The following is a 24730-nucleotide window of genomic DNA, read 5'->3' on the forward strand; positions in this document are numbered from 1 at the left end:
AGCCTCAGGAGACACTGTCTCAGCTCTGGTGGCTTAAGATGCACACACAACCAACAAGTCTGTGCTCAGGGGTTCAACACATGCTACAGGTCCTGTGACCTTCTCCAGAACACACTCACAGCCCACAGCCACTGTCATTCGGGTGACATTTAGTGCTGGGGGCTCCCCTCCTTCATATCACACCATCTGTGGGCATTTGCTAAAATCAGCTGCTAAGTCTAACTTTACTTTCAAACCATTTGAACCCCCATCTCTACCTCCCCAGAGGGTGACTTAAACCCCCAGGACACAGAACAGGCATTCTTCTCCCAGCCTGCCACTGGACATCTTTATAGTAGGAAAAATGATTGTGACCTGTAGCCCCTGAAAAGAAAAAAAGAGCCTCAGATTGCTCAGTCATCTGTGGGTTAGAACTGACAACTGTTAGATGTGAAACATCATGGGAAGCCTTCAGTTTCAGCTGAATTTCCAAGCCCTAAAAATATAACCTGACTTGAAAGTGGTGTATGTAGATCTGAAGCCAAATCAAAACTCCATAAAATTCATTGTAATTGTCTCAAAATAGTTGATTTATGCCTCAGTTTTCTTGAGAGAGTTATACCATTCCCAGACTGTACATTCTGAAATCTGAGCACAAGAAATATGGGTATACACAAAAATAAAGAAATCACAAAGTTGTTTTTTTCTTAGAAATGTATTTTGTAAGAAAACAATATTAACATTAAAAGGAAATGTTTATTGTACAGTATAAAATAATTGCTTGAATTCAACTCAGTTCCTTCAACAACAACAACAAAAAAATTTACAAGCCTAAGGATTTTTATGAAGCCCCAATTCCTACAGATTTGGTTTCCACTGCAATAAATAGTGGGCTTTCCCCACATCATCCATAGAGAGCACACACACTTGAAAACCCTCCCTCATCCCCCTACCCAACAGGTTGCTGCCCCCTGTCCAGATGTGCCCTAAAGATGACCTCAGTACTTGCAGCCCTCCCCCCTGGCCCCTGCACCCCCTCAGATTCCATCCACCCACCTCTCTTGGCCAAGCTCTGTACAAGCAACAACTCAGGCTGCAGGAGTCTCCCCAGGCAATCTCTTGGCTAAAATCAACAGTGGCCAGCCACTGACTAATGTATAAATGGCTGAGGTGTTCTCAGCTGTCTGTCCTCATAAAACCTGCAGAATATCTCTTAACTCTGCCATTCATCTGCCAAAGCTGGCAGAAGGGTGCAGAGTTTTAAAAGCTACAGTGAGAGACAAGAACAGGCAATGCAATGACTTAAGCTTCACTTTTTCAGGAAACAAAGCTAAAAAATTTACTGCTCAATTGCAGAATTTGACACTGGCAGATTTTGTTGTAGGAAAATATGCCTGCTCAATAACTATAAATATCCCTAAAACATTTCTAGGGCTTACTACATATTAATTATTTTTAAATTTCATTTTTACATAATGCCAGCTTAATTACCCTCCAGGTTAAAAAGGCACCCAGTGACCAGCATTCTGGTATAATTACTCATGGCATTGGTGTGATTTCATCTCCCTTAATACTGACAAGTTTAAAAGAAATGTATTAAGTTAAGAAGACCAAAGATATATATTACATTTGCTAATTGCAAACAATCTCTTATAGCTGCATTTTTTCCCATTGGGATTAAAAAGTGCACAAGTTTAACATGTCTGTACATAAAGACAGTTTAAAACATTAAATATACAAACAGCAAGAGATTTTAAATATTTTGTATCAAATACTATAGGACAATATAATTTACATTTTTTTTACACAAAACATTACATCTGAAATATAACTTTAGATATTACAGAATATAAAAATACATACTTTTTGTTTAAAAAATGTATTTGCAGGTTCTGGCACAAAGTAACACTTTAAAGGCATGTCATATTTTGGCAATCTATATTTGCAATTAACTGTGCAACAACAACAACATGACCTGTAATTAACTTTTTAGAATTGCAAGACCAGATGATCTCCCTTCTTCCTGGAATGGCCCTATTAATCAGGTAACAGTTAAGTTGGACTGTTTAAGTGTTCTCCAAGCCATTTCTGCCGTGGTCTGAGCTCTCCAACCCTAATCCAGCAAAGCATAATCAGCCCTAACTCAGCATCTGAAAAGCCACATCAAATGCAATGGGATTAATCACACTTTCATCATCTTTGCTGTCTCAGGGTCAGACACTCAACCCAAGCAAAAAGGAGCCCTAAAAACAAGTTGGGAGCCAAGTTCTGTCCTGTCTACATTTGCACCAAAGCTAGTAAGGGTAACCAGGGCAGAACTTGGCAACAAGAAGCTCAATAATTTTAATTGGTTTGATTTCAACTACAGCAATGCAAAAGGCACAATGACTAGTGAGGCCAGTGGAGACAAATGAAGTAAAACTGCTTTAAGACTGCATCAGGAGAACTGTGTAATTTTGCCCTTCCATGTATTTGCAGGACTCCTGCTGGAATTTACATGGGACAAAAACATGTCTTTATACGGCTTATACAGATGTAATTGGGCTGCAGAAGATTTTCAGTTCTTCAAGTTGTTTTTGGACAACTAAAAACTCAAATTTTCAGCACACTAAAAAAAGATTCAATCTAAATCTCTAACTTTAAATGCTCCAAAGTAAGTTGCTTCTTGCGAAGAATCCAGTAGCAATGGGTTTGATACCTGGATACTTATCATTTCTCCGGATTTTAATTTAAAAAATCCCCCTACATTTACAGAATAAAAATGAAATTCTGAATTTCCTGACCAGTATTTGGTGCTTCCTCCCTTCATCAACACATCCAAGCGCCTTATTTTAAGGCTTGTCTTTACCACATAAACCATCAACTGAAGCCCTCTTTTAGTCAAGTTTCCTGAAGTTTCATGATGTCTAAAACAAATATTGGCATAAAGATAGTAAAATCCATCTTGATTAACAATCAGTTTTCCATCATTGAACGTCATATTTGATAAGTTTGCCTGGCCTTTGTCATGATGCCAGGATGTGAGGTTCACTTTGCGAGTTCCTGGAGACAAAAGAAAAAAACAGGATTATTTACAAACATTTGACAAACCCCAATATTTAGAAAGCAACTTCCATGTTTTTAAAATCAATAGCAACTGGAGTTCTGTAGGCTAAAGTGAATATGAAACAATTATGATAAAAATTCCTAAAAAAAAAAAAAAATCTTTTGTTACACCATACATTCCCAAATCTTGCTTGGTACTTACAACTGTGCCCTCCCAGCAGAACACTTGATGGACTATGGTACAAAACAGCCTCTTGGCCTATGGTCTGATTATGCAAAGCAACCATGAGACAAGCTCTGATCAGGCATTGCATTCTTCCTAAAACTTTAGTCAAGTTACAAATAGTTGAGAGGAATGTGAAAAACTTGTTACTGTTCTTTAACATGCAGGTGTTGAAAAGGAATAACTAAAATTTGGAAAAAAATGCTGAACTGGCAATTCCCAAAAGAGAAAGCTTATGAAGCCTTCCATATTTTCTGTTCTTATGACTGTAGTGGTAGAAAGGTAAACATATTTTTCATTTGATAACACCAAAAAAACAGCGAAAGGTCAGTACAGTTGTGCATCTTTAGTACTACACACTGAGTTGCCTAGACTTCACACAGCAATTCAAGTATTTAAGACAAACTTCCTGATAGGCACAAGCCACTAACATTCTGTTATTCAGGGTAACAGCCAGGGCATAACACAACAGATGGGAGGTGGCCAACTTGTCCCCCTAACCCCTAGTAATTTTCAGCACACACAAGCTTGCTCCCTCCTGCAGCAGTGGGTTCACACAGGTACCAGAGAAACAGTCCATCCTTAGCAAACTTTCCATGGCACACAGCAAGGCTCAGTGCCCTCTCCTTCGAGCATGTACAGAACCATGCCCCAGGACCCCATCAGGTCTGTGCAGAAAGGGAGGGGAAGCAGGAATAGGGGGATTTGAGAAAGATGAATCTCCCCTAACTGCCAAGGGCAAGCAGCTTTTCCATGTGAGAGGAATACTTCAACAGCAGCCCAGAACAAAAACCTTCTGGCATTCTTCCACAAAACAGAAGCAAAAGCACTGTCAAAGGGGGATCACAAATAGCTGCTCCCCTATGGGTCTAGTGCAGCCAGGTAGAAATTAGGAAAGCAAGAACAGACAGAGAAGCCAACTTCTCTGCAGTGCCTCAAAAAAAAACCATCTGAAATCCATCAATTAACTGGAAAAGACAGCAAGATCTTAAGTCCCTGAGCCTGTAATTATTCACCTGCAAAATATACTGAGTTAGGGGTACCAGAGTGCACCTCTGAAGCACCGGGAACACCTGAGGAAATTACAGAAATTCATCTGCACAGCATTAAGTCTGGGAGAAATACTGCCCCATGCTATCTTCAAGATGAGGAGGACAACAAAAAAATCACTACCTGGATCAGAAGATAGGCACATTAGATACAGGACACAAATGCACACTTATGACAGAACAGAAGGGCATGCCTTGACTGCCTGGTGGCACACTGGGTAGTTGCTAGGCAAGTTTTATTTACGTGACAAGTCAACTTTTTAGCTGCCAGTCAAGCTACAATTTTGAAGAAATCCTCAGTGGGAAGATGTTCTGCTGAAGAAGGGGAAAGAGAGCAAATAGGTGCCACAGTTGCTTGTAACTGAGAGAGGGGCTCTGGGTGAATTTTGGTTACACAATTTGGGCGCTCAGGGAACAGGCCAAGAGAGGATGGGAGATGACTCTCTGTTTTGAGCAAAGGATTTGTACAGATAACTTCTGGAAGTCCCTTCCAAGCTATACTATAATGCTGTGATCACATGTGCTGAAGCAGACAGGCAGTTTGCCACAATTCAGAGCTCCAGAAGAGGTGTGCCACAGGCAGCAGCAGAGCACAAAGATGCTCTGGTAGGGGTTATGCCATGCAGCCTGCAATGGAAGGAGCAAGCAGGTTCTCAGCACTTCTGGTGGTAACACACCTAGATTTGGAGACAGCAAAACAAGCAGTACATTGAAACAAAGTGCAGGAAACTGGAGAGTGTAAGCGCTGGATCTGCTGTCCATGAATGTTATGTATCAGAAACTCTGACACATAACCCAAGCCATGGGACAAACAAAATTGCTGCAATACAGTATCTTCTAGAAAATTATTTACTTTGGAACCATGAAAAAAACAGCACAAGCTAAGTCCTGTTGACAGCGAAGGAAGTGGCTGGGGGACAATGAACAAAATGAACCTCCAGACAGGGCAAAACGCTTTATATAAGAATTCAAGACAATGCACACTTCTTCTCAAAACTGAAGATAAATAAAAACAATGTCTTGTTTTTTTGTGAGCTTGAACTAAGACTAATACAAATGAGTTAAATAAAATAAATTAGCAAGAAGGAAGCTGATGTGAGTGGAACAGAGGAAAAAGGAGCCCTGTTTTGATAATCTGTTTGCACCCTAGTAGTTTTCAGGTATAAATAAAGCCTGAAAACAGGACCAAAGTACTGTTTGCCCTGAAAAGTCTTTTGGAGGCAAAGGGCACCTAAGTCAAACCTGCAGCTGTAAATAGCTCAGAATACTACAGCATTTCCTTAGACAGCTAAAGGTATCAATTCACACCCCAAATGATATATTTAACATTTATATTTATTTCTGTTTGCAATTTTCCCCTTTAAGCAGTGACTAATTTCTGTAATCAATTTATAAACCAAAATTCACAGTTTTCATTTAAAACCTAGGTAACATTTATAGTGAACTATGGTAAAAACCAACCAGCAAGCATTCAGCGCTAACCTAAGGCAGCAAACTTAAAAAATACACAGAGCAAGCCAAACCACTACTGCTTCTGTGCCAAAGGGTGGGTGGGGACAGGACACCATGACCTGAGAAGGGTAATCTCCCCCCAGCTGCAAAAGTCCACTTGAGGCCTTACATTATTGTGAACCAAGTCAAAGCAAAATGTTCTCTCACTGACACTGCTCAGTGGCCCCTTCATTAAAGGTGTTCAGTAGAAAACTGCTTAAAATCCTGTTTAACAGTGATGAAGACTTGTTTTTTTTTTCCCTGGTACTGTTTATTCTGGATGAGTTTGATGACAGTAGAGAACCTTAAAATACCAAGAACAGATCTATCCACTCAGGGATGGCAGAAAACAATTCAGATGGATTTCAGACATGCAGGGTAAAGAATCAGGGGAAGAAAACAGAAATTGCCATTTGCAGTCAGAGAAAAGATGGCAGAGGAAAAACTCCCGGTGACCCTGCAGGCAAATTTTTCTTTCCCAAAAGAGAAAGCCTGTCTTTATGACTGTCACTAATCTCTGTGCTGCCCAGCCAAGTGGGTACTGCCTCATGCCAGTGAGCATGATATTGAAGTGTCTCACAACCAGCAGGCTCAGAGCTCCTGCTATCCCTAAGGATGCAGCCCTGCACTGCTGCAATGCCCACAGGGGCTGCAGAAGCTGTGCTCACGGATTAACTCCTGGCAATGCTCTTCTGAAAGAGGCAAAAGTCAGATCAGAGGGGAGGGAGTACATGCACAGCTCATCCCACTGACAAGGAGTTCATCTGCAGAAAAAAAGAACAACATCTCCCTGGCCATCACCCATAGATGTGCTGTGCCACACCCTTGAAGGCTAATGCAAGGCTAATGTAAAAATTAACAGCTGCTGTAAATTACAGTTGTAAAATTACAGTCTAAGCAACATCCAGGTAAGCAGCAAATAAATTCCCCACAGAAAAAGGTGGATTTCAGACTGTAACACTGACACACACTCCACTTCTGCAGATGAGTGATCTGTTTCGATGACTAGCAAATTAACTGAAACCTTCCAAAGAGAAAATGCTAAGGTAAGTTTACTGACACTGAATCCTCTACTATTGACCTACTGAAAAGTAGGTCAAAGCCAAAATCTGACTAAAATAGAAGATTGTCAGGAGGCATTTGAGCTAACAAGAAAGCCTGTGGAAGTTCTGACTGCCATCTGACAAGCTGTTTAAGCTCTCTGCTATAAAGCTCTGGATTGTGGCAATGCCAATGCACTTGAAAGAATCCTATCCCTCCAGGCAAGAAGCTGTACAGAAGTGCTTTGTCTTTAAATAGAGCAAGAGCAAGGTATTACTATGCAGGCTGCTAAAATCTCAGATTTCAAGTCTCAACACACCATTCCCCTTTGGTTTTGTTATATAAAACAGAAAATCAATGTGCATAGCTCAATTAACAATGAGTTCAGCCCTGCAGAACATATAAATCTTCAGAGAAAGAAGACAGTGGTGATCAATGCAGCCCTTCTTAAGATCCCCTACCTAACAGCTTCAGAAAAAACTCTGGTTTACTTTTACCACACCAACTGTTGAGAACACAGCATTGAGAATACAGCAAAAAATCTCAACTGACAGTGCCCCAGGGCAAAAACTAAAACTGTTCTAACACTATCTTAAAATGTTAGGAATAAATCTTTTCCTCTGGAAAGTGTTCCAAGGCAGACTCACATCTTGTTGTCTGGTATTGTACTAGCAAGGATATTCACAAAGCCATCTGAATACTTGTGTGCAGAAAATAAGAGCTCTGGCAAGATAAAAGAATGCCATCCTCTTCCACAGGGGCAGATAAAAGCCACAAGAACAATTTTTTTCCCCCTGCTCAGTAGTTTGGGCAATGTTTGTGCTGGTACATGCTTGTATGTATGCATGCATCCTCATGGCTGGAGTCCAGTGGGAGTGAAAAACTCCTGATGGGCCCTACAGGCCAAAGGAAAATGGGAAACTTTAGAGGAGACCATTCAATGTGGATCTTCCTCACCTGAAGACAGCACAAAGGGGCAGGATTTGCCCCTCAGAGGTTAGTCAAGAAAAAGGGCAATTTGAAATGGAGGCTATTACAAATCAGCACAAGGCTGATACAAAGGGGAGCCATCCTCCTTTAACCACTACTCCTGCTGCCTCTGAAATTCTTTAATGCATCCAATTCATTCTGACTATCAAAAGCCATTTCTGAAGTCCCAGTCTGTTGCTGTTTTGCTGAAATATCTTCACATACTTCACTTTTGATACATTTATATTAGTACTGGAAGTATTCACTTAAAAAATGAACTTACCAGATGGAATATTCTTATCATCAATAATGAGATGGGCAAATGGCTGCTTCTCAGGTTTGTTCCTCTTGTACAGTTCAAGTCCTATTGCCTCCATTGCAGCTAGGGATAAAAAAAAATGCATTATCCCAAAAAGACAAGTTTATTGGAACTAAAATATTGCTTATTCATAAACCAGTATCTACCTTTTTCTGGTCTTGGTGGCGTTCTTCCCATAGCACGCTGGACCTCCTAAAATGAGAAGGAGACATTGCTTTGATGCTTTCTTGGTTTCATAACAATGTCTAGTTTGCACACTTACAATAGTCTGTGCATTTATCTGAGGACACTGTTCTACCTGCAGCACATTCAGATGTCTGGGATATAAATTATCAGATTTACAGGATTCATGTAACAGGTACACAGAATCAAATTACACCTAGTAATTTGGTAATTCTAATAAAGGCAGATAGAAATGCTAGTATGTATAATCACTGCATGATTTGCTGTAGTGGTGACAGGACATTTAAAACCTTTTCTACTTACTGTACTTGGAGTATTTCTCTAAGTATAATGGAACAATGATTGATAAGAAGGCATCACATCAAACAATGGAATTTATGAACTGATTTAATGACTTGGAGTCTAAAGGCAAGGAAAGAGGCATTTCTATACAGGAACTAGTGTGTAATCACTCTAACAATTAAGGATAGCTAAACTCTGAATTTCATTTGTGATGAGGTGAATGCAAGCCTCCATGCCTCACCAACAAGGAAGGCTACAAGGCTTTGCAATCAAGGCTCACTTCTAACCAGGTATGCAGGAACTGAAGGATTAGGTATCATCCATACTGGACCAAAGGGCTGGGTGCCAGACTTCAAAAGGGTGTAATTCTTAGCTGCAGATACATTTTAACATGAATAAGAACTATGCTACCTGGACCCAAAACCAGCACAAAATGCAAACATCAGGCACCACAAAAAGCTTTGCTTTTAATCATTCACACCTCCTCTTGAGAAAAAGATAAAACCAGCAGATTTCAAAATTTAAGCAGCCTGATGTTGTTACAAGCCTAGACTAAGTTTAGTATTAAGCTCAACCCTCAGTTCTGTCTCCCTTTTCCCCATGACTCTGTCTGTTTTCTAAAAAAACAGGGGTAATATGTTGGTTATTCTGAATACCTCATATCATGGAGCTGTCAAGAAGGTGTTTAGTAAAAGGAAACATTTTGCTGAAGACAGCCCTCTTTGAACCTAGGAGTGGTCCTTTATTTCATCTTTATGCCTCACACACTGCTGTTTGCCTGATTCAATCCATGTATATGAAATACATTTCACACTTGGCCAGATCAGCAAAGTCCCACTGTGCTCTCAATCACTGGGGTGTTTCAGAATTTGAAATTCTGCTCTGAAAACACCTGAAGTCCTGCTTTTATGTAGTTTTGCAACCACAGTGAAATATGTAGTGCCTTGGCTGGTGCATTTATTACTCTCACTTTCCACTTTCAGTAGGTGTTTAAATGTTAAACCAAAATGAAAAGCCACAGTTGTGTGGAAGTTGTAGTATGACTATCAAAGCATAATGCTTCAGCTGAGATATGCTTATTTCATAGATAAGAATCATGAAGATGCTTTTTGCTGTAAAGACGAGAAGAAAAGCAGAAGAATCACAACTTCAAAAGCAGCAAAACTCACATCCACTTCCCACATTACATTCACTTTGCTTCTCTGATCTTCCTACTTCAATGTCAGTTCTAGGAGCACGAAAATGAAGTTCAATTCTAGGAGCTGCATGTCAGCATCAGCCACTAGCCACATTTGAGTAAGAAATAGGAAGATGACAAGAGAATGCAAATACTAGGTACTGTGAAAAACGACAAAGGCCTCCATCCTGAAGAGAACAGGATGTAAAGCAAAGAGAGCCTGGGAGATAGACCACATTCTCAGAGATTATTGCAGCACACCTATCTCAGCCCCTTTTCCCTTGAAGGAGAGACATGTCTGTCTTCTTGCTTTCTTACTGGAAACTTCTCAGATGTGAAGTTTGTTTCAATATCCTTTCCTTTGGGAGGATGTGACAGTGTCCTGGCCTGGAAAGCCTACTGAGCAGATCCAAAAAGAACCACATACATTCTAATCTCCTATGATCTAGACTTGGTACTAAGAAAAAAAAGAAAAATCCCATGACTGATAATTGCTCGGCCCTTGAAAGGCCTGAATTGGTGGACTGCTATTCTCGTTTTAGCTTACATTTTCCTCAGGAGCCTTCAGTTCTGCTTCTGCACATTTCCAAAGATGCTCTAGCTTAAGCAGCTGAATACCTCACCTTCTGAAACCCAGCAGCCTGACTCAGCTTATCTTCCACACAGAATGGCTCTGGTCCTCATGAAATCAGTCTGAGCTGCTCTCCTTTCTAACTGGTGGTGGTGCTGTTCATCTGCAGCTGTAAGCAGGACAGCTACCCAGGAGGACCTGGGTCCACAACTCTCCTTGTCTGGAATTCAAGATCAGCTCAACTGGTTAGATCATAGCACTAACAACACCAAAGCTGGGAGGTTTGAGCCAATTGTTCATTGACTCTTCTGTGAGCCTATCACTGGATCAGAAGTGGCAAGACTGTGGCCAGAAAACAAAATCCTCCAGCAGCTCTCTAAGCTCCAGACTAGTGTCAAGTTCTTTACTTGATTCTGACCAGCCTCATCAAAGATTGATATTCTTTCTGTTATGTTGCCCCAGCTTCCAAAATGAAGGCAAAAACCACTAATTAGTCCCAAGAAAACAGATACAGAGTTGTAGGTTTCCTCCTAAAGAATAAGCAGTTAAACACGTCTTGATTTTTTTTCTTACTTGATGTTCCTACAGTTCCAAGGTGCTGATACATAACCTACCTTAAAAAAGCATGTAACTGTACTTGCTTCTGACCCTGAAGGATATTTTTCAGTGGATATTTGAAGATAGCCTCTTAATGGGATTATAAAATCCCCTGGTATTCTTATTGCAAGGAATTAAGAGCTGTGATTTCTCAAATCACCCAAGTATCCACTGTATTTTTTAGCTCCTGAATGTTATTAGGTGTCTCACACTTACTCACAATGTAGAGGCTCATTAAGGAGGCAGAAACAACTCAACGGAACCCGTGACTAAGACACTGCTATAATGGCATGAAAACTGCTGACAAAACATTACCAGCAACTTCTCTCAAGACTGCCATCCACAGAAGCGTGTGTGATACCAAGCTGTTCAGTTATTTTTAGCAGAACTGTACACAAAAATCACCCCACTCTTAATCTTATGACAAGCTGCACTTGTACACCTTTGTCATTTGCTCACTGCCCACCAAGTCAATTCTGCTGGCCTGCTTCCCACATTCCAACCTCCTCCACATACTCATTGTTTAAACAACAGACAAGGAGTCAGTCGCCAAAATGAAAAACATAACTTCCCTTCATAAAAAAAAAAAAAAAAAAAGGCCATTAAGAAGCTCCAAAACTTTCTCATTTTACAGTTAAAAATCATGTTTTAAGTGCCTGGAAAGTTGGGAACTGCTTGCTACCTCATCCACAGCAGGCTGCAAAAATACCTGCTGCTCTTGAACTTATGTCCAATGCTGAGGATGCAGAGACAAGGCTACACCTGAAGACATGACATTTGTGAAAGGTTTTTAGTCTCTTTTAGCTTTTATCTAAATATCTCAGAATCTACTTTGAGCAGCTCTAAGTAGCCTTTAGAGAACAATGAGAAGAGAACTTCTGGACACTCACTTACTGCTTCAGATGTGATCTTAAAGTTTCTTTAAGCACTTAACTCTTTTATTACCAAGTGCTTTAAGTACAGCTGATACCAGGAAGAAGTATCTGATTCTCTTGCCGGAAATTCAGCAATCTGAAGAATGCTAATCAGGAAGGAAGTAAAATAAAAAGTACATGAGCCTATATTCAGACTGCAGCTTAGAGACCAGCAATAAAACCTCTCTCCAAATGAGTAGTCTACTGCTTGCAAGTTAAAAAAAAAAAAAAAAGGCATGTAAGGCTGGAGGATGAAAACCTACAAAATTGTAGGTGAAATTTTAACAACTTACAGCAATCACTTGTGAAACCTTTACTTGGTCCATAACTATGTGCTCTTTAAATGTCTGCTAAGTATATAGATCTCTTTATAAATGCTGCCCTGGAGGTCTAGCAAAGCACTCTGTTGCCATGTGGGAGAACAGCTTATGCCTGAACTCCACAAGCAGCTAGAACCTGGGAGCCCTGCCAAGCAAAGTTACTTATGGATTGACCCAAGATATGTTTGTAGTCCTTTCTACTCCAGGCTCATAACAGACTTCATAAGGACTGTGGTTAGAGCATCTGGACTGCCAAAACTTTTTCAGGGTTACATGGAAAAAAATTAAGCAAACAGACTGGCTAGGAAAGTATATTATTTGTCTGCTTGCAAGTTTATATGCAATATTGAAAATATTCTCTCTACTTAGTAAGCTGATCCTTAAGCAGAATTTTTATCACAGCATATGTTAAGGAATCAATCATTAGATTCTGATTAAAAGGAAAAAGCTATTACTTTTTCAGGAGACAAGTATTTCTAGTCTGGATCTTGCAGCCCTACTACACTGGTTTTCATAAGAGCACTTCCACTTTCAACATCAATCTCTGCTTTACATTAAGCACTCTGTCTACAGGTGTGCAAAGAAAACCGATGAGAACTGGCACAGGAAGCCAGAAGCTGTAACCAGACCATAAACCTGAGCAAAAGAAATTTGTCTATTTTCATTTCCTGAACAGCTCGGATTGCAAAACACAATATATTGAAAAATTAAAAAACATAAATGGTATTTTGAAATGCTCCATTTTAGTCACTTAGCATGCTGCCAGTTCAAATAAGGATACTGGTTCTTAAAACACACAGGTTAGATTTTTTATTCTCCTTAAGGAAAGTGAAGAAAGCACAGACAACAGGAAACCTCCTTTAAGTCACATTAGCTGGATCCACACACAAAGGAATGCGTGCAACTGCAAGTAAGTTATAGCTGCATCTCTGCTCTTCATCGTTGCAGGGTGTCTGAAAGGCAGAATTTACAGATGATGATAAAGTATAATTCTGCCTTGACACTGTTACTTTCACTTCTCTGCTGTACCGACAAGATGTAAAAAGCCTCAGGTCACCACCTTCCTATTTATTTCTTTCTCTGTCATTGATACAAGATGACAAAGCATCCAGACCACTGGTGCTGCTGCTTAATAAACTCCACTGCACTCAAAGGAAATTCAGAGTCTAATTACTTTGGCAAGGGAAATTTTATTGTTCTCAAACTAATAGCGATCAGCCAAAAAAGTTATCCCTACTCACTACTTGTCCTGGCCACGGACACTGCAGCATTTAACCTCCATCCAGACTGGCAGGATATAAAGCCTCAGCTAAAGCCAGTGCCTTTGTTGAGTAACCAGCAGCAAATAACCAGAACACAGGGCTCCCCATTGACTTACTGTAACAAGCTCCTTCCTCTGTCACGAATGAAGGAGCAGCCCAGCACACAGCACATATGTAGGTGCTTCGTGAGAGGCTCTAAAAAATGCAGGAGGGAAGACCTAATCCTACAGAAATAACCCTTTGTTTTCCCCTAAAGCTCTTGAAGGAGGTGGCTAGCAAAAGCGACAAGACTCCTATGTATCTCTGTGTTTTATTCACAAAAAGATCCGTCACTTAGAGTTCTCTGTTAAAACCACACATCACATTAGCACAATTCATATGCTGTAGATTTAAGTCAAGTACAGCTCATGCTAAAGCATATGTGAGCTCAGCTCAAATCTTATGTAGTACTCTTAATGAAAAACTGCCAGTCCTATGAAGATGCGAGGCAGTAAAGTTGTAATGGGTCTGATAAGCCAGAAAAACCAAATACCATAGCAGACATCCATCTGTTACACAGCCCATAATTAGCACTAAACACTATAATGAACACAAAAAGAGATCAAAGGCAGTAACTGCAGTAAAAGGGGATTGTGGCATATTTCCAGCTTGCCTAGGCTTCTTCATTAGGGCTGACTTCTTTTGTCATTTGTGTTGGGAACAACCTGTCATTCTCAATTCCTGGACAAAGACCACCCAGTTATCATGCTATGGCCAAGGAGGTCCTCTGCCAATGTAAGAATGGCCTGCACAGAACACAGAACTGGCAAAGTGAGCAAAACCAAAGCAGGAACTGAGCCTCACTTTGGACTCCAGAAAAAGAAACAAGAGCAAATGAGAGCAAATGCTATCTCCTTTTCCTTCAGGTAGTATTTTGCTTGCTGATGACTTTGACTTAGGAGAATCTTGTTTGGAAGATTCCCTTGAAAACAATGTGGAACTGACACCTGTTATGAGCATCTGGAAAACCTATACAAATATTAGAATAAATTACTACTCTTCAGGCCCATCCAAATGTCAGAATGGGTAATCACCTAACTTCAATCAGTTTTCTTAGTACAACTTCAAGTCTTCCTTTCTTAAAAGAAAAATAAAGTAAATAAAATATGCTTAAATACAGAATTGGTTAGCCACTACCAGATTCATCAGCAAATACAATACAATCCTGGATAAAACACCAGGAAATAATTTATAGAATTTACCTCTGAATACAGATTTCAGAAAAAATGTTTTAATTTCAACAGGACCATGAAATAAAGAACACACTGTCTGTGCCACTTACCCTCTGCACCGCCCTTTGGAGAGCCTGTTTCACACTTCTACAGGATTCTGGCACTAACTTTGCTTCTTGACTTTCAAAGGAGGCATCATGCAAATCTGTACTTTCCTGGTGTCCAAAAAGTGTTCTGACACAGTGTGCATGTTCTTTTGAAATTCTAGTAGGGTCCATCTGAAACAAAAACATAAGCACAACCACAGTTTTAAATGTTAGAGACACTTTTCAACCACCTACAAGTTTGGCCCCCGGCTAAGTTTATTATTTAAATTCTAATTAAATCATAAGCAGTGTAAAGAGAAAAAGTTCCCAACATCCAACAAACATGTGAGATAGGAGAATGAATTATCTCCTGGTGCTGCCTATTTCATTAGTTTAGACTAGGTATGTGACTTTCAAAAGTTAAAGATAAATCCCACTCTTATGGTAAAGTCAATAATTCTGAATTCTGTATTTCAGCCACTCAGGGCAATATCACAGTTATTTTAGCAGGAAACATGCACAGTTATCCTACCTCAAAAGCTATTGTTTGTATGATGACACCTGAAGGTCAAGTAGAGAAACACGGGGACAGTATGTATGTGGGTGTATAGCACATCATTTTCAAGAGAAGACACAGAAGTTATCGCTGAAACTATTTTTTCACTGAAATTATATCACTGAAGCTGTCAGTCAGCTATCACTGGAACTGTTTTATGTATATGGATGTGCTCATGGTGGATAGAGTTAATTTTCTTTACAGTGGCTGGTATGGGGCTGTGTTTTGCATTTGTGACCAAAACAGTGCTGGTAACACAGGGATGTGTTTGTTACAGCTGAGCAGGGCTGACGCTGAGTCAGGGCCTTTTCTGCCTCTCACCCCACCAGTGACAGGGCTGGGGGTACACAAGGAGCTGGGACAGGACACAGCCAGGACAGCTGACCAGAACTGGCCAAAGGGACACCCCAGACCATATGGCATCATGCTCAGGATGTAAAGGTGGGGGAAGGAGGAAAGGAGAGACATTTGGAATGATGGCATTTGTCTTCCCAAGTCATTTTATGTCTGCTGTCCTAGGGATGGCTAAACACCTGCCTTCATATTCTGCTTCCTTTGCACTTGCAGCTTTTTCTTTATCTTTAAAATTTTCTTTATCTCAACCCATGAGTTCTCACTTTTACTCTTCCAATTCTCTCCAGAATGCCATCAGGGAGTGAGCAGCTGGTCTGAGACTTAGTTGCCAGCTGGGATTAAGACATGATAGTGGCAAGAGATATTGCTGTGTGAAATAGTCATAAAGACAGCAAGACAGCAAAAGTTAAAGACCAAAAGATGGCTAAACTGCGCCACAAGACACCTCTGCAGCACTGGACAAGGAATGGTAAGTTTAGAGTATCTGCAATACATTTTTATCAATCAGTCCTTGTGACTGAATCAAGTACATTTTTAAATCCTGTGTTCTATCACTTAGATAAACTGGAAGATAATCCAATGATTAGAATTGTACCTTGACAGCATTTTATTGCACAAAAACTATTTAAACCATTTCACCTTTTTTTTTTCTACACACTCCAAATCCATTACACTGAAGAGATTAACAACTATCTTTCGGAGATGGCCTAGGACTCCCAGAAATTGTTCTCAACTTGCATTTATTCTGCTTTTACTTCAGACTTAAAGAAGGGGTTTTGCACCCAAACTCTTAGTCTAGGCTCCCTAATTGTATCAGCTGGCCTATTGAAGAACATTGACTTCTGTCTTTCTTTAGCTAGAAAGAAGACTTCTACCTGAGAATTACAAAAGGTTATTTGTAACTGCAATGCAGAAATACCAAGACATTATGGATGATGCCTAGTGCTCAGTTTTCTTTAACACAGAGCTGAACAAAACACCATATCAGGAGGAAGTTTTTCTCAATACAAAACAGCCAGAGTGAATCAAGCATATCATTTGCTTACAGGAACATAAACTCAACTCCCTAACCACCGAAAAAATTAATTGTTTAACTTAAAAGTGTAAGGTTAGGATAACAGAGCTGAATTAAAGTCTACAGCACCCGGGCAGCCACCCTATAGTAGCACACAGCAGAGACACACTTGTTGCACAGACAGCGGTACCAAATGCTGTCTCCTCCATCACCACCCTTCTGCTCAAGTCTCCAGATGGAAAGCTCTTTGCCCAATTAATCCAGACCAGCGTCAGATGCTGTAGCCTGGTTTAGCTGTCTCAGTCATCCCTGCAGATCTGGAATGAAACAGGTCATTGAAGGTTCACCTGAAGATCATAAGATGCCACAGCTTTGACCAGAGGCGTAGTGATGAGATACAGAATGCCTTGGAGGCAGTAACATCTTCCTGTGATGGCCTGACAGTTGAATCCCCATAATCCCCACAGAAAATCTGTGAAAAGCCATTTCAGCTCTATGAATTAAGTGCTAAAAACCTACACTAATGCCTTCTGAAGTCAGCTAGTGCAGTGCAGCCTCATTAACTGCATAAGGAGATCTAAATCAGCACCTCTCTGCTCTCACCCCCTTCACCACAGATTTTAATTCCTGGATTCCAGTCTCCTCTTCTAAATCAGTAGCAAGGGAGGAATTTTTGCTGGTCTAATTTCCTTTAAGATTACTTCCAGAAAACCAAGTCACTCCAGATATATCAGATAAGCATCAGAGTCAGTACAGGGATGGGTATAAGAATGAAATATCAGGAAGGCAGCACTAGCTTTAACTGACTGTAAAAGTGAACTCTTCAAGCATCCCTCACACTATGTTCCACTTGCTTTCAGAACCCAGAAAATCAACCAAAATAAACTAAACATCATAAAAAAGAAATAAAATAGAAAGAACAAAAAAAAAAAAAAAGCACAAAATGTTTACCAACAGCGCTAAAAGGCAGTTAATGCAGAATGACCTGGGTTGGAAGGTACCTTTGGATGTCTCTAGTCCAGCCCCCTGCTTGAAGCAAGGCCAACCTGTAACTCAGGCCAGGTGGGTTAAGGCCTTTTCTAGACAAGCTTTGGGGAATGTCCATCAAGGAAGACTTTCAGCTTCTCTGGACAAACTGTCCTAAAACTTCACCACTTCTGGTGTGTAAAAAAAAACTTGCCTTGGGTTTTATATCCTTGGTGCAATTTATGACTTTGCCTCTTGTTTCTGCAGCATGTTTCTGAAGAGCCTGACTGTCTTCAGGTAGCTACAAACAGTGATTAGCCTCCCTCACCTTAGTCTGCTCTTTGTGAAAGAATCCAGCTCTCCATTCTTTTATACATGAGGTTTCCTACCTGTCCACAGTGGTTTTCTGCTGGACACCTTCCAGTTTGATGATACACTTCTGCTACTGAGGGACCCAAATTAGGACCCTTTATTTCAAATGTAACCTTTCATGCTGGGATCATTAGAGACCTGACTGAACTGATGTCTCTTAACAGGATCTGGGTATCTGAGTCTTCTGCCCTCTACACAGATCACAGAATAGAACATAGAAAGTTACAGCAAATAACTGCCAATAAATACTAACTTGTATCAATAATTCTACTAGACAGAGACTACTGTCCCAGTTTTGGGTGTATTAAAACACATCTTCTGAATTACAGGCAAGAAAACTAGGTTTTACAGCACAAAAATAATGAAATTTGTAAAGGCCTGAGTGTCCAGCATGACAAATCATGCCAGCATAGACTAATTGCTATCAGCAATCATTCAAATGTGTCACACAATACTGTATCACTACAGTAACAGCAGACTGCACAGAATCCCTTGCTCAGTTTACAGTTTTTCTGCTCAAGGCATAAGACAGAAATCCAGCATCTCTGCACCTACAGGTGAAAAACTGAAGGCTTAATGGGAACACTGCAGCCGACAGTTTCAGCAACCTGGAGCTGTGCAGCCCACCCTGACAAAAACTACAAGTCTCCAGAGTTACTGCTTGATAAGGGGAAACTCTGATCTTGGGACTAAGCTAACGCACCTGCTGCCCTCACCTTTTTCAAAGAATACCTTCCAGAATAGTCTTCACCACATTTAACTACGAAAATCAGCTCACTTGCCTGAAAAGGACTTCTCAGAAATCCTGCACCATAAGTCTTTACAAGGAACAGGCACTGAACTACCAAGGCTGTAAACAAGCGCTACCAAGCATTGAGATCAAAACTGGGGAAGTAGTGATGCACAGAAAAATTTCCAAGAGAGTTTTTAGAAGAACTTCTATAGAATGAGAAAATTATGATGAATTATACCAGAAGCAGCTTGCTAACTTGCAGGGCAGAGCACCTTCAGCAAAAAGTCCTAAAGATTTAATATCTGGAAGAAATATCAAGATGCAAACACAAATAAAGGAGAAAGCTTTATAAAGTATGAAGTATTCTAAATACAGTAGAGGAATTAAACTAAAGAGAGGAGTGTCTAGCTTATTTTTAATATCTGCTTTGCCTGACCTTGAAATCAGGTCAGACTGTTCAGTGCCCCTGGTTTTCAGCATCTCTCATCATTCTAGTTGCATTTCTGGACACTATTCAGCCACTTCAGGGCAGCCAAAATGAACTCCAGCATCATGGGTTAGATTACCTTACAGAATTAAGAACCAATTTTCCGATGTAAAAAGGACTAAAAAGTTTGATTTTAAGAGATACAATACATTCCACCCAGCTTTACTATTAAATTTTGCATCAATTATGCACTGTTACAATATTGCATTAAATACTTCCTCCTTACAATAAATGTTTAAAATCTATACTTGCACTTTTTTCAGACTTAAACCACTTTCCAGACTATCAAATATCACTTTGCACTCCATGACCTTTCTTAAGCACCAAGAAGGGGCTCTTTCAGTCTTCTGAAAGATGTTAACAATCCCCAGCAAGCTGTTTTTTCTGTTAGCCACAATGCTCACAAAACTTCAACTGAAGTCTGAAAGGTAATAGTTTGAAAACATACCACAAGAATTCCACATAAGCATGAAATGACAATAAAAACTGGTCTTCCAGGTCACCACTAATCCAACTGTGACCTCTTCAATCTGGTAGAATACTTGAAATTTGGACAGACTTTTTTTAATGGGAAAAGTGCACACTCTTGGAGGTCTAGCTTAAACTGTGAGCATTAGACACACAGCCACCACATTCAATTTTGAGCAGTTTCAATTTGCTTCACCGCTCTCCAGCTCAGTCAGTGTTAGACCAGATGCCTACTCTTCTGAAATCTAAGTGCACTAAGGAAATGGGCCAGAAAGAAAAGCTTAAAAGCTAAGCTTTTGGAGACTAAACCTCAGCATTTATCAGTCAAAGTTAAAGAAAATACTTCTCTCACCCTGTGCTGTGCATGAATCTGTATCGAGTGACGACCTCCAGCTGCTCTGGGTATCTTAACTAAATTTTAATGGCATTTTTATAGATAATGAGAAAATACTCCTCAAAGTATAGGCAAAATAAATGCTTAAGACAAATACATTTCTTTATTGTTTAATTTCTGGGATTCAGTACACTGCACAGGATAGACCAAAAAGCATGGATTAAACATGCTAATGTTTTAACATTTCAGTACACTATTATGAGAATACTGGTAAAATTTGAACTTGTTGCCTTTTTTTTTTTCTTTCTTTTTCGCCATACCAGCTCATTGTCTCACTTGCATGGCACTGCATTATTTCTTGGCCACAAATATGTGTTTACCCGTGTCAGTCTTAGTTATGTGTCTTGTGAAATTCCAAATGCTCAAGCCACAAAATAAACAAAATTAAGGAAAAACCAAAACCTCAAGTATTGTCTCAGCTTATACGATGTCATGATCCAGCCCAAATGATTTTATGCGAATACAGACAAAATGTGAGTGATAAAACTGAGTCAGAGTTTACTCAGACTCTTAGATAAGGTTTAAAGAGCTTCTATAAGATATATAATTTCTTAACATCAGCCTATACAGTCAAATCTTTCTAATTCACATTTGCTTAATTTACCAAGCAAACAATTAAAATCTTTTCATCCACAGCTACTACTACTAATGCCCCATTATTTCAACAAAATTAATTAAAAATAATTAAGTTCTGTTATTAAAGTACAAATGTAGATAGCTGAAATTTACTCTGAAAAGGTCAAATTGAAGTAGCTTAATAAAATCAAACATCACAGAAATCTTTCCAAAAGAAAGAGGTCTGATCATGTGCCACTTAAATAAAATACATCTCAAAGAGTGTGAAATAAGAATTAACTGCTGCAGGACCTACTATGTTTTTCCATCTATATTATTCCACAATTAGAAATGGTGAACAAATATGAATTATCATATCTTCTTATAGTTAATTATGTACTTAAATTCAAGAGTATACTTATTATTCTATTTTTCATTGATTTAATTTTCTCCATTAAATTTTTTTAGGCAATGACTTCAGTCAAGCCTACATCGAGTTATAACACCTCTTTAGATGTTTTGGAAATTCAAATTTATGAAAGACTCCATTCAATAGCACTACTCCAAATCTACAGGAACAAGAAGTTAGCAAGAGAATTAACCTGTCAAATGCAGAGTTACACCTGAACCATGCCATTTTTTAAAATCAATGAAGCAGGAAAAAAAATAGCCATTATGGTTCTTTTTTACCCTTTGTTAGGCACACATGAAACCCTAATATGTACCTGTCAGGAAGAGCCTTTCATAAGGGGGTACACTTTGATTAGTTGTTTTGATTGCAATGGCTCTCGATCCCCCTAATGAACACACAGCTGTGCATCTCTGAGCTGTGTTTTGACAAGAATGTCTTTTCAGGTTCATGAACATCTGGAGTGAAAAACATTCCCCTGTCACAAGTTGAAGCAGGCATTAATTTATTTCACTGTCAAGCAAACAAGTAGCTTTAAGCTACTTTACAATGAGTCCCAGAAATTAGATGTCACTCTTCTGAAATATACAAGTTATGATTAACTAAGTGCTGTACTGCCGGTACATTTTTATTTTTCGAAAAATGGAAAACACAAAGTCATTGTCAGTAAGAAAATATGAATTAGTCCGCATACTAAATTATCAGCAGCGTTACTGTATATTTGACAGTCACTCATCTGATTAAGTGGGTATACACTTGTGCAACACCTGCTTTCAGAGTGCACTTAGTTAAGAAATCCAGCCTGCTACCTCAAGATCAAGTGCCCCTACCTAGAAAGTAAACCGAAAGAAACAGGTTTCCAGTCTGTGCCGACTTCAAATGAAAAGTACACACAACAGAAGCACCACTTCCATGACGGCAGTGAGAGCCACATCAACAGAACTAGCTAGCATCCGACAATAAAGCCAAGCAGAAATCTAACACCTAGCCCTGAGAACCAACTCGCTGGCAGCTCCCCACTTCCTCCGAGAGGGCTCAGCTTTGCAGGGCAGGAGATGCAGCAGCGAGGGAATCCAGGCAGCCGAGCCATTTCCAAGAAGCCGAGTGCTCCGCTCCCCGAAAGCCCAACCGCTCATCACCTTATCTGCCCCCACAGCGACACTCCCGCGCTGCCCTCGCACGCACCGCTGCCTCTGCCGAGCCACCCCGGCACACTCGGGGGCCGGCAGGTGAGGTGCGGCTCTCCCAGGCACCCCCAGGATCCCAGGAAAAGCTCCTGAGCCGCGGCAGGCACCTCTGGCGGATGCCCACGGGCACACAGACCCAGCTCCTCTGCAGCGCCCCTGCGGAGCCTGAGTGACAAACCATCACCAGTGGTGTTGCATGACGATCTTTTTTTGTCCTTAAACTAATTTCTCCTGCTGGTGAAACATTTACGGCAGCCAAGCACCTCAGCCATACCACAGAATCGCTGATTATGCAGAGTTGGAAGGGACCTTCAGGAATCAGCGAGTCCAACTCCTGACCCCACAGAGCACCATCTCCAAAAATCCCACCATGTACATGAGAGCATCATCCAAACATCTCTAGAACTCTGTCAGGCTTGGTGCTGTAACCACTTCCCTGCGCAGCCTGTTCCAGTGCATCACCTTCTGGGCGAAGAAACTTTGTCTATAAAAACTTTGTCTATCCCAATGCCAAAATTCTCTCCAGGGGATAACTGAAAGCTGATCGTTAAAAACCAAAGCCCTGCAAGACTTCAGGTGAAGGATTATGACTAAATTGCTTTTTGAGTCAGGGAACCCCTCATATCCAACCTGGCGGCGAAGCCCGGTACCCCAAAATGCACCCGATCCCCGGAGAGCTACCTGGAACCCTCGTACTGAGCAGCCCCAGGGATCAGGGCACTGCACACGCTGGGCAGGGCACTGGGAGCCCATTGGCCCGACCCATCTCAGAACTGCATCAACTTTAGAGACAGAGAACCGTCTTCTAAAACTTTTTGTTTGTTTCTCTTTAATTTATCCCCTCGATCGCACCGGCACGAGGGCCTTGCCCTGTTCTGCAGGGTGCGAGGCGGCCGCGCCGGCTCCCGCTTACCTGCGCTCGGAAGTAGAGGAAGAGGGCGACGCTGCAGACCACCTGCCCGAGCCCCAGCAGGACGAGGGCGGCGAGCAGGGAGCGGGACGCGGGCGGCGGGTGCGGGTGCGCGGGCGGCGGGGGCGGCGGCGGCGCCGGGGCGCTCTCGTGGGCGGCGCCGCTGCCCAGCTCCTCGGAGCCGCGCAAGTACTTGGTGTAGTCTCGGCTGGCGCGACGCATCGCAGCTCAGCTCCGCTCCGCTCCGACGGCTCCACACGCGGCTCCGCCGAGCTCCCCAGCGCCGGCAAACAACCTGGCCGCGCCGGCCGGGCACCTCTTATAAACGGGGCGGCCAATCAGCCCCGGGCGGCGCGCCCCGGCCGCCCTCCTCCTCCTCCTCCTCCCGCCCGCCGCCACACGCACCACCGCCGCCCCCTCCTCGCCTCGCCTCGCCTTGCCTCGCCTCGCCTCCCTGAGCACGGACCGGCCCCCACCGGCCCGCCCCTGCCCCCCGTGCCCCGGCCCCGCCGCCGGGCAGGTCGCCCGCGGATGGCGGTCGGCGCTGCCCCGCCCCGCGCAGCCCTGCGCCCCGGGGTGAGCGCCGCGGGCAGCCCTGCCTCCGCCGCCTGCTGCTGCCCCCCGCTCCCTTGCCCCGCTCAGGTCTGCGCTCCGCCCAGGCGGCCCCGTCAGCCGAGGGTTCCCTGAGCCCCTGGGTGCATCTGCAGGGTCCCTGTCCCGTGAATTCCCGGTGTGTGCAGTCAGCGTGCACCTCGGGTGCGCATCCCCTGGCCCCTTCGGTGGGTCCAAGCCCTCGGGGACTGAAAGGCTGCTAACCCCTCCCAGTCTCACTCGCTCCTCACTCCAGCCAGGCTAAAATGAGCACAAGTGACTTGCACTGTCCAAAGAAGCAATGCAGTTCACAATCGTGTTAAAGGAAGGGGTTAAAGACATGGCAAAGGTGTGCTGGCACCTGGCTGCCAGTGAAACCAGCTCAGAGCCTCCTCATCTCCCACTACATTTCTGATCCCTTGGTTAGGAGCATCTTCTGGTGCTCTCTATGTCTCAGCTTACATTCAATACCAAAACCTCTTCTTCATAAAGCCATGCTACAGTTTGTGGCCATTTTCTTTCTTCTTGTCCTCTCGGAGTCCTGTTCAGGCCAGATATAAAAATGAGTTGAAGTCCAGCTCAGGCTTTGAGGAACATGGGAGAATGACACAGATCTGTCTTACAGGTCATCTTGTCTGTAGGAAGAAGTCTGCGTTTCAACTCAAACACGTGCCACAATATCCTGTTTAGGGCTCTCTAATCTAAGAAACTGAGAAAATTTTACCTTCCTGAGAGATTGACAGAACCTGACGTAATTATGAGCTCCAACAAAGTAAAGGAAACTGGAACTCACCAAACCACCATGCAACAAATCACTATCAGAGGGAACTGATGTTTAACACTGAACCCAAATAGTGCAAGGGCAATTCCTTCACCTACAAGACAGCACCTTAGAAATGATGATGAGGGGAGCTGCATCTCAACATCACCCACCACAAAGCCATTGAGAGGAATACCCCAACCTTGAATATCTACCACTGTTTCTTCTATGTAAATGCTTGCTTTTATTCTGGG

At 41.8% G+C, this 24730-nt stretch overlaps 1 protein-coding gene across 1 annotated transcript; it reads right to left on the reverse strand.

Annotated features, from left to right (window-relative positions):
* Positions 1 to 715: 715 nt before the first annotated feature.
* On the reverse strand, positions 716 to 23557 carry TNFSF11 (TNF superfamily member 11). The gene is made up of 5 exons (XM_005487306.4): positions 23129 to 23557; positions 14744 to 14911; positions 8263 to 8308; positions 8081 to 8179; positions 716 to 3021 (listed from the first exon to the last, which is right to left on the reverse strand). The coding sequence occupies exons 1-5, from the start codon at positions 23345 to 23347 to the stop codon at positions 2600 to 2602; spliced, it is 954 nt and encodes a 317-aa protein (XP_005487363.2). The 5' UTR covers positions 23348 to 23557; the 3' UTR covers positions 716 to 2599.
* Positions 23558 to 24730: the final 1173 nt, after the last annotated feature.

This window comes from Zonotrichia albicollis, chromosome 2, assembly GCF_047830755.1.
Source record: "Zonotrichia albicollis isolate bZonAlb1 chromosome 2, bZonAlb1.hap1, whole genome shotgun sequence".
NCBI lineage: Eukaryota > Metazoa > Chordata > Aves > Passeriformes > Passerellidae > Zonotrichia > Zonotrichia albicollis.

Coding starts and splice junctions, on each gene's coding strand:
- TNFSF11 (XM_005487306.4), bottom strand. CDS start 23,347: ATGCGTCGCGCCAGCCGAGACTACACCAAGTACTTGCGCGGCTCCGAG. Junction 8,309..14,743: donor TCCAAAGGGCGGTGCAGAGG/GTAAGTGGCACA, acceptor TTCTCATTTTAG/GAGGTCCAGCGTGCTATGGG. Junction 3,022..8,080: donor TGATAAGAATATTCCATCTG/GTAAGTTCATTT, acceptor TTTTGTCTCCAG/GAACTCGCAAAGTGAACCTC.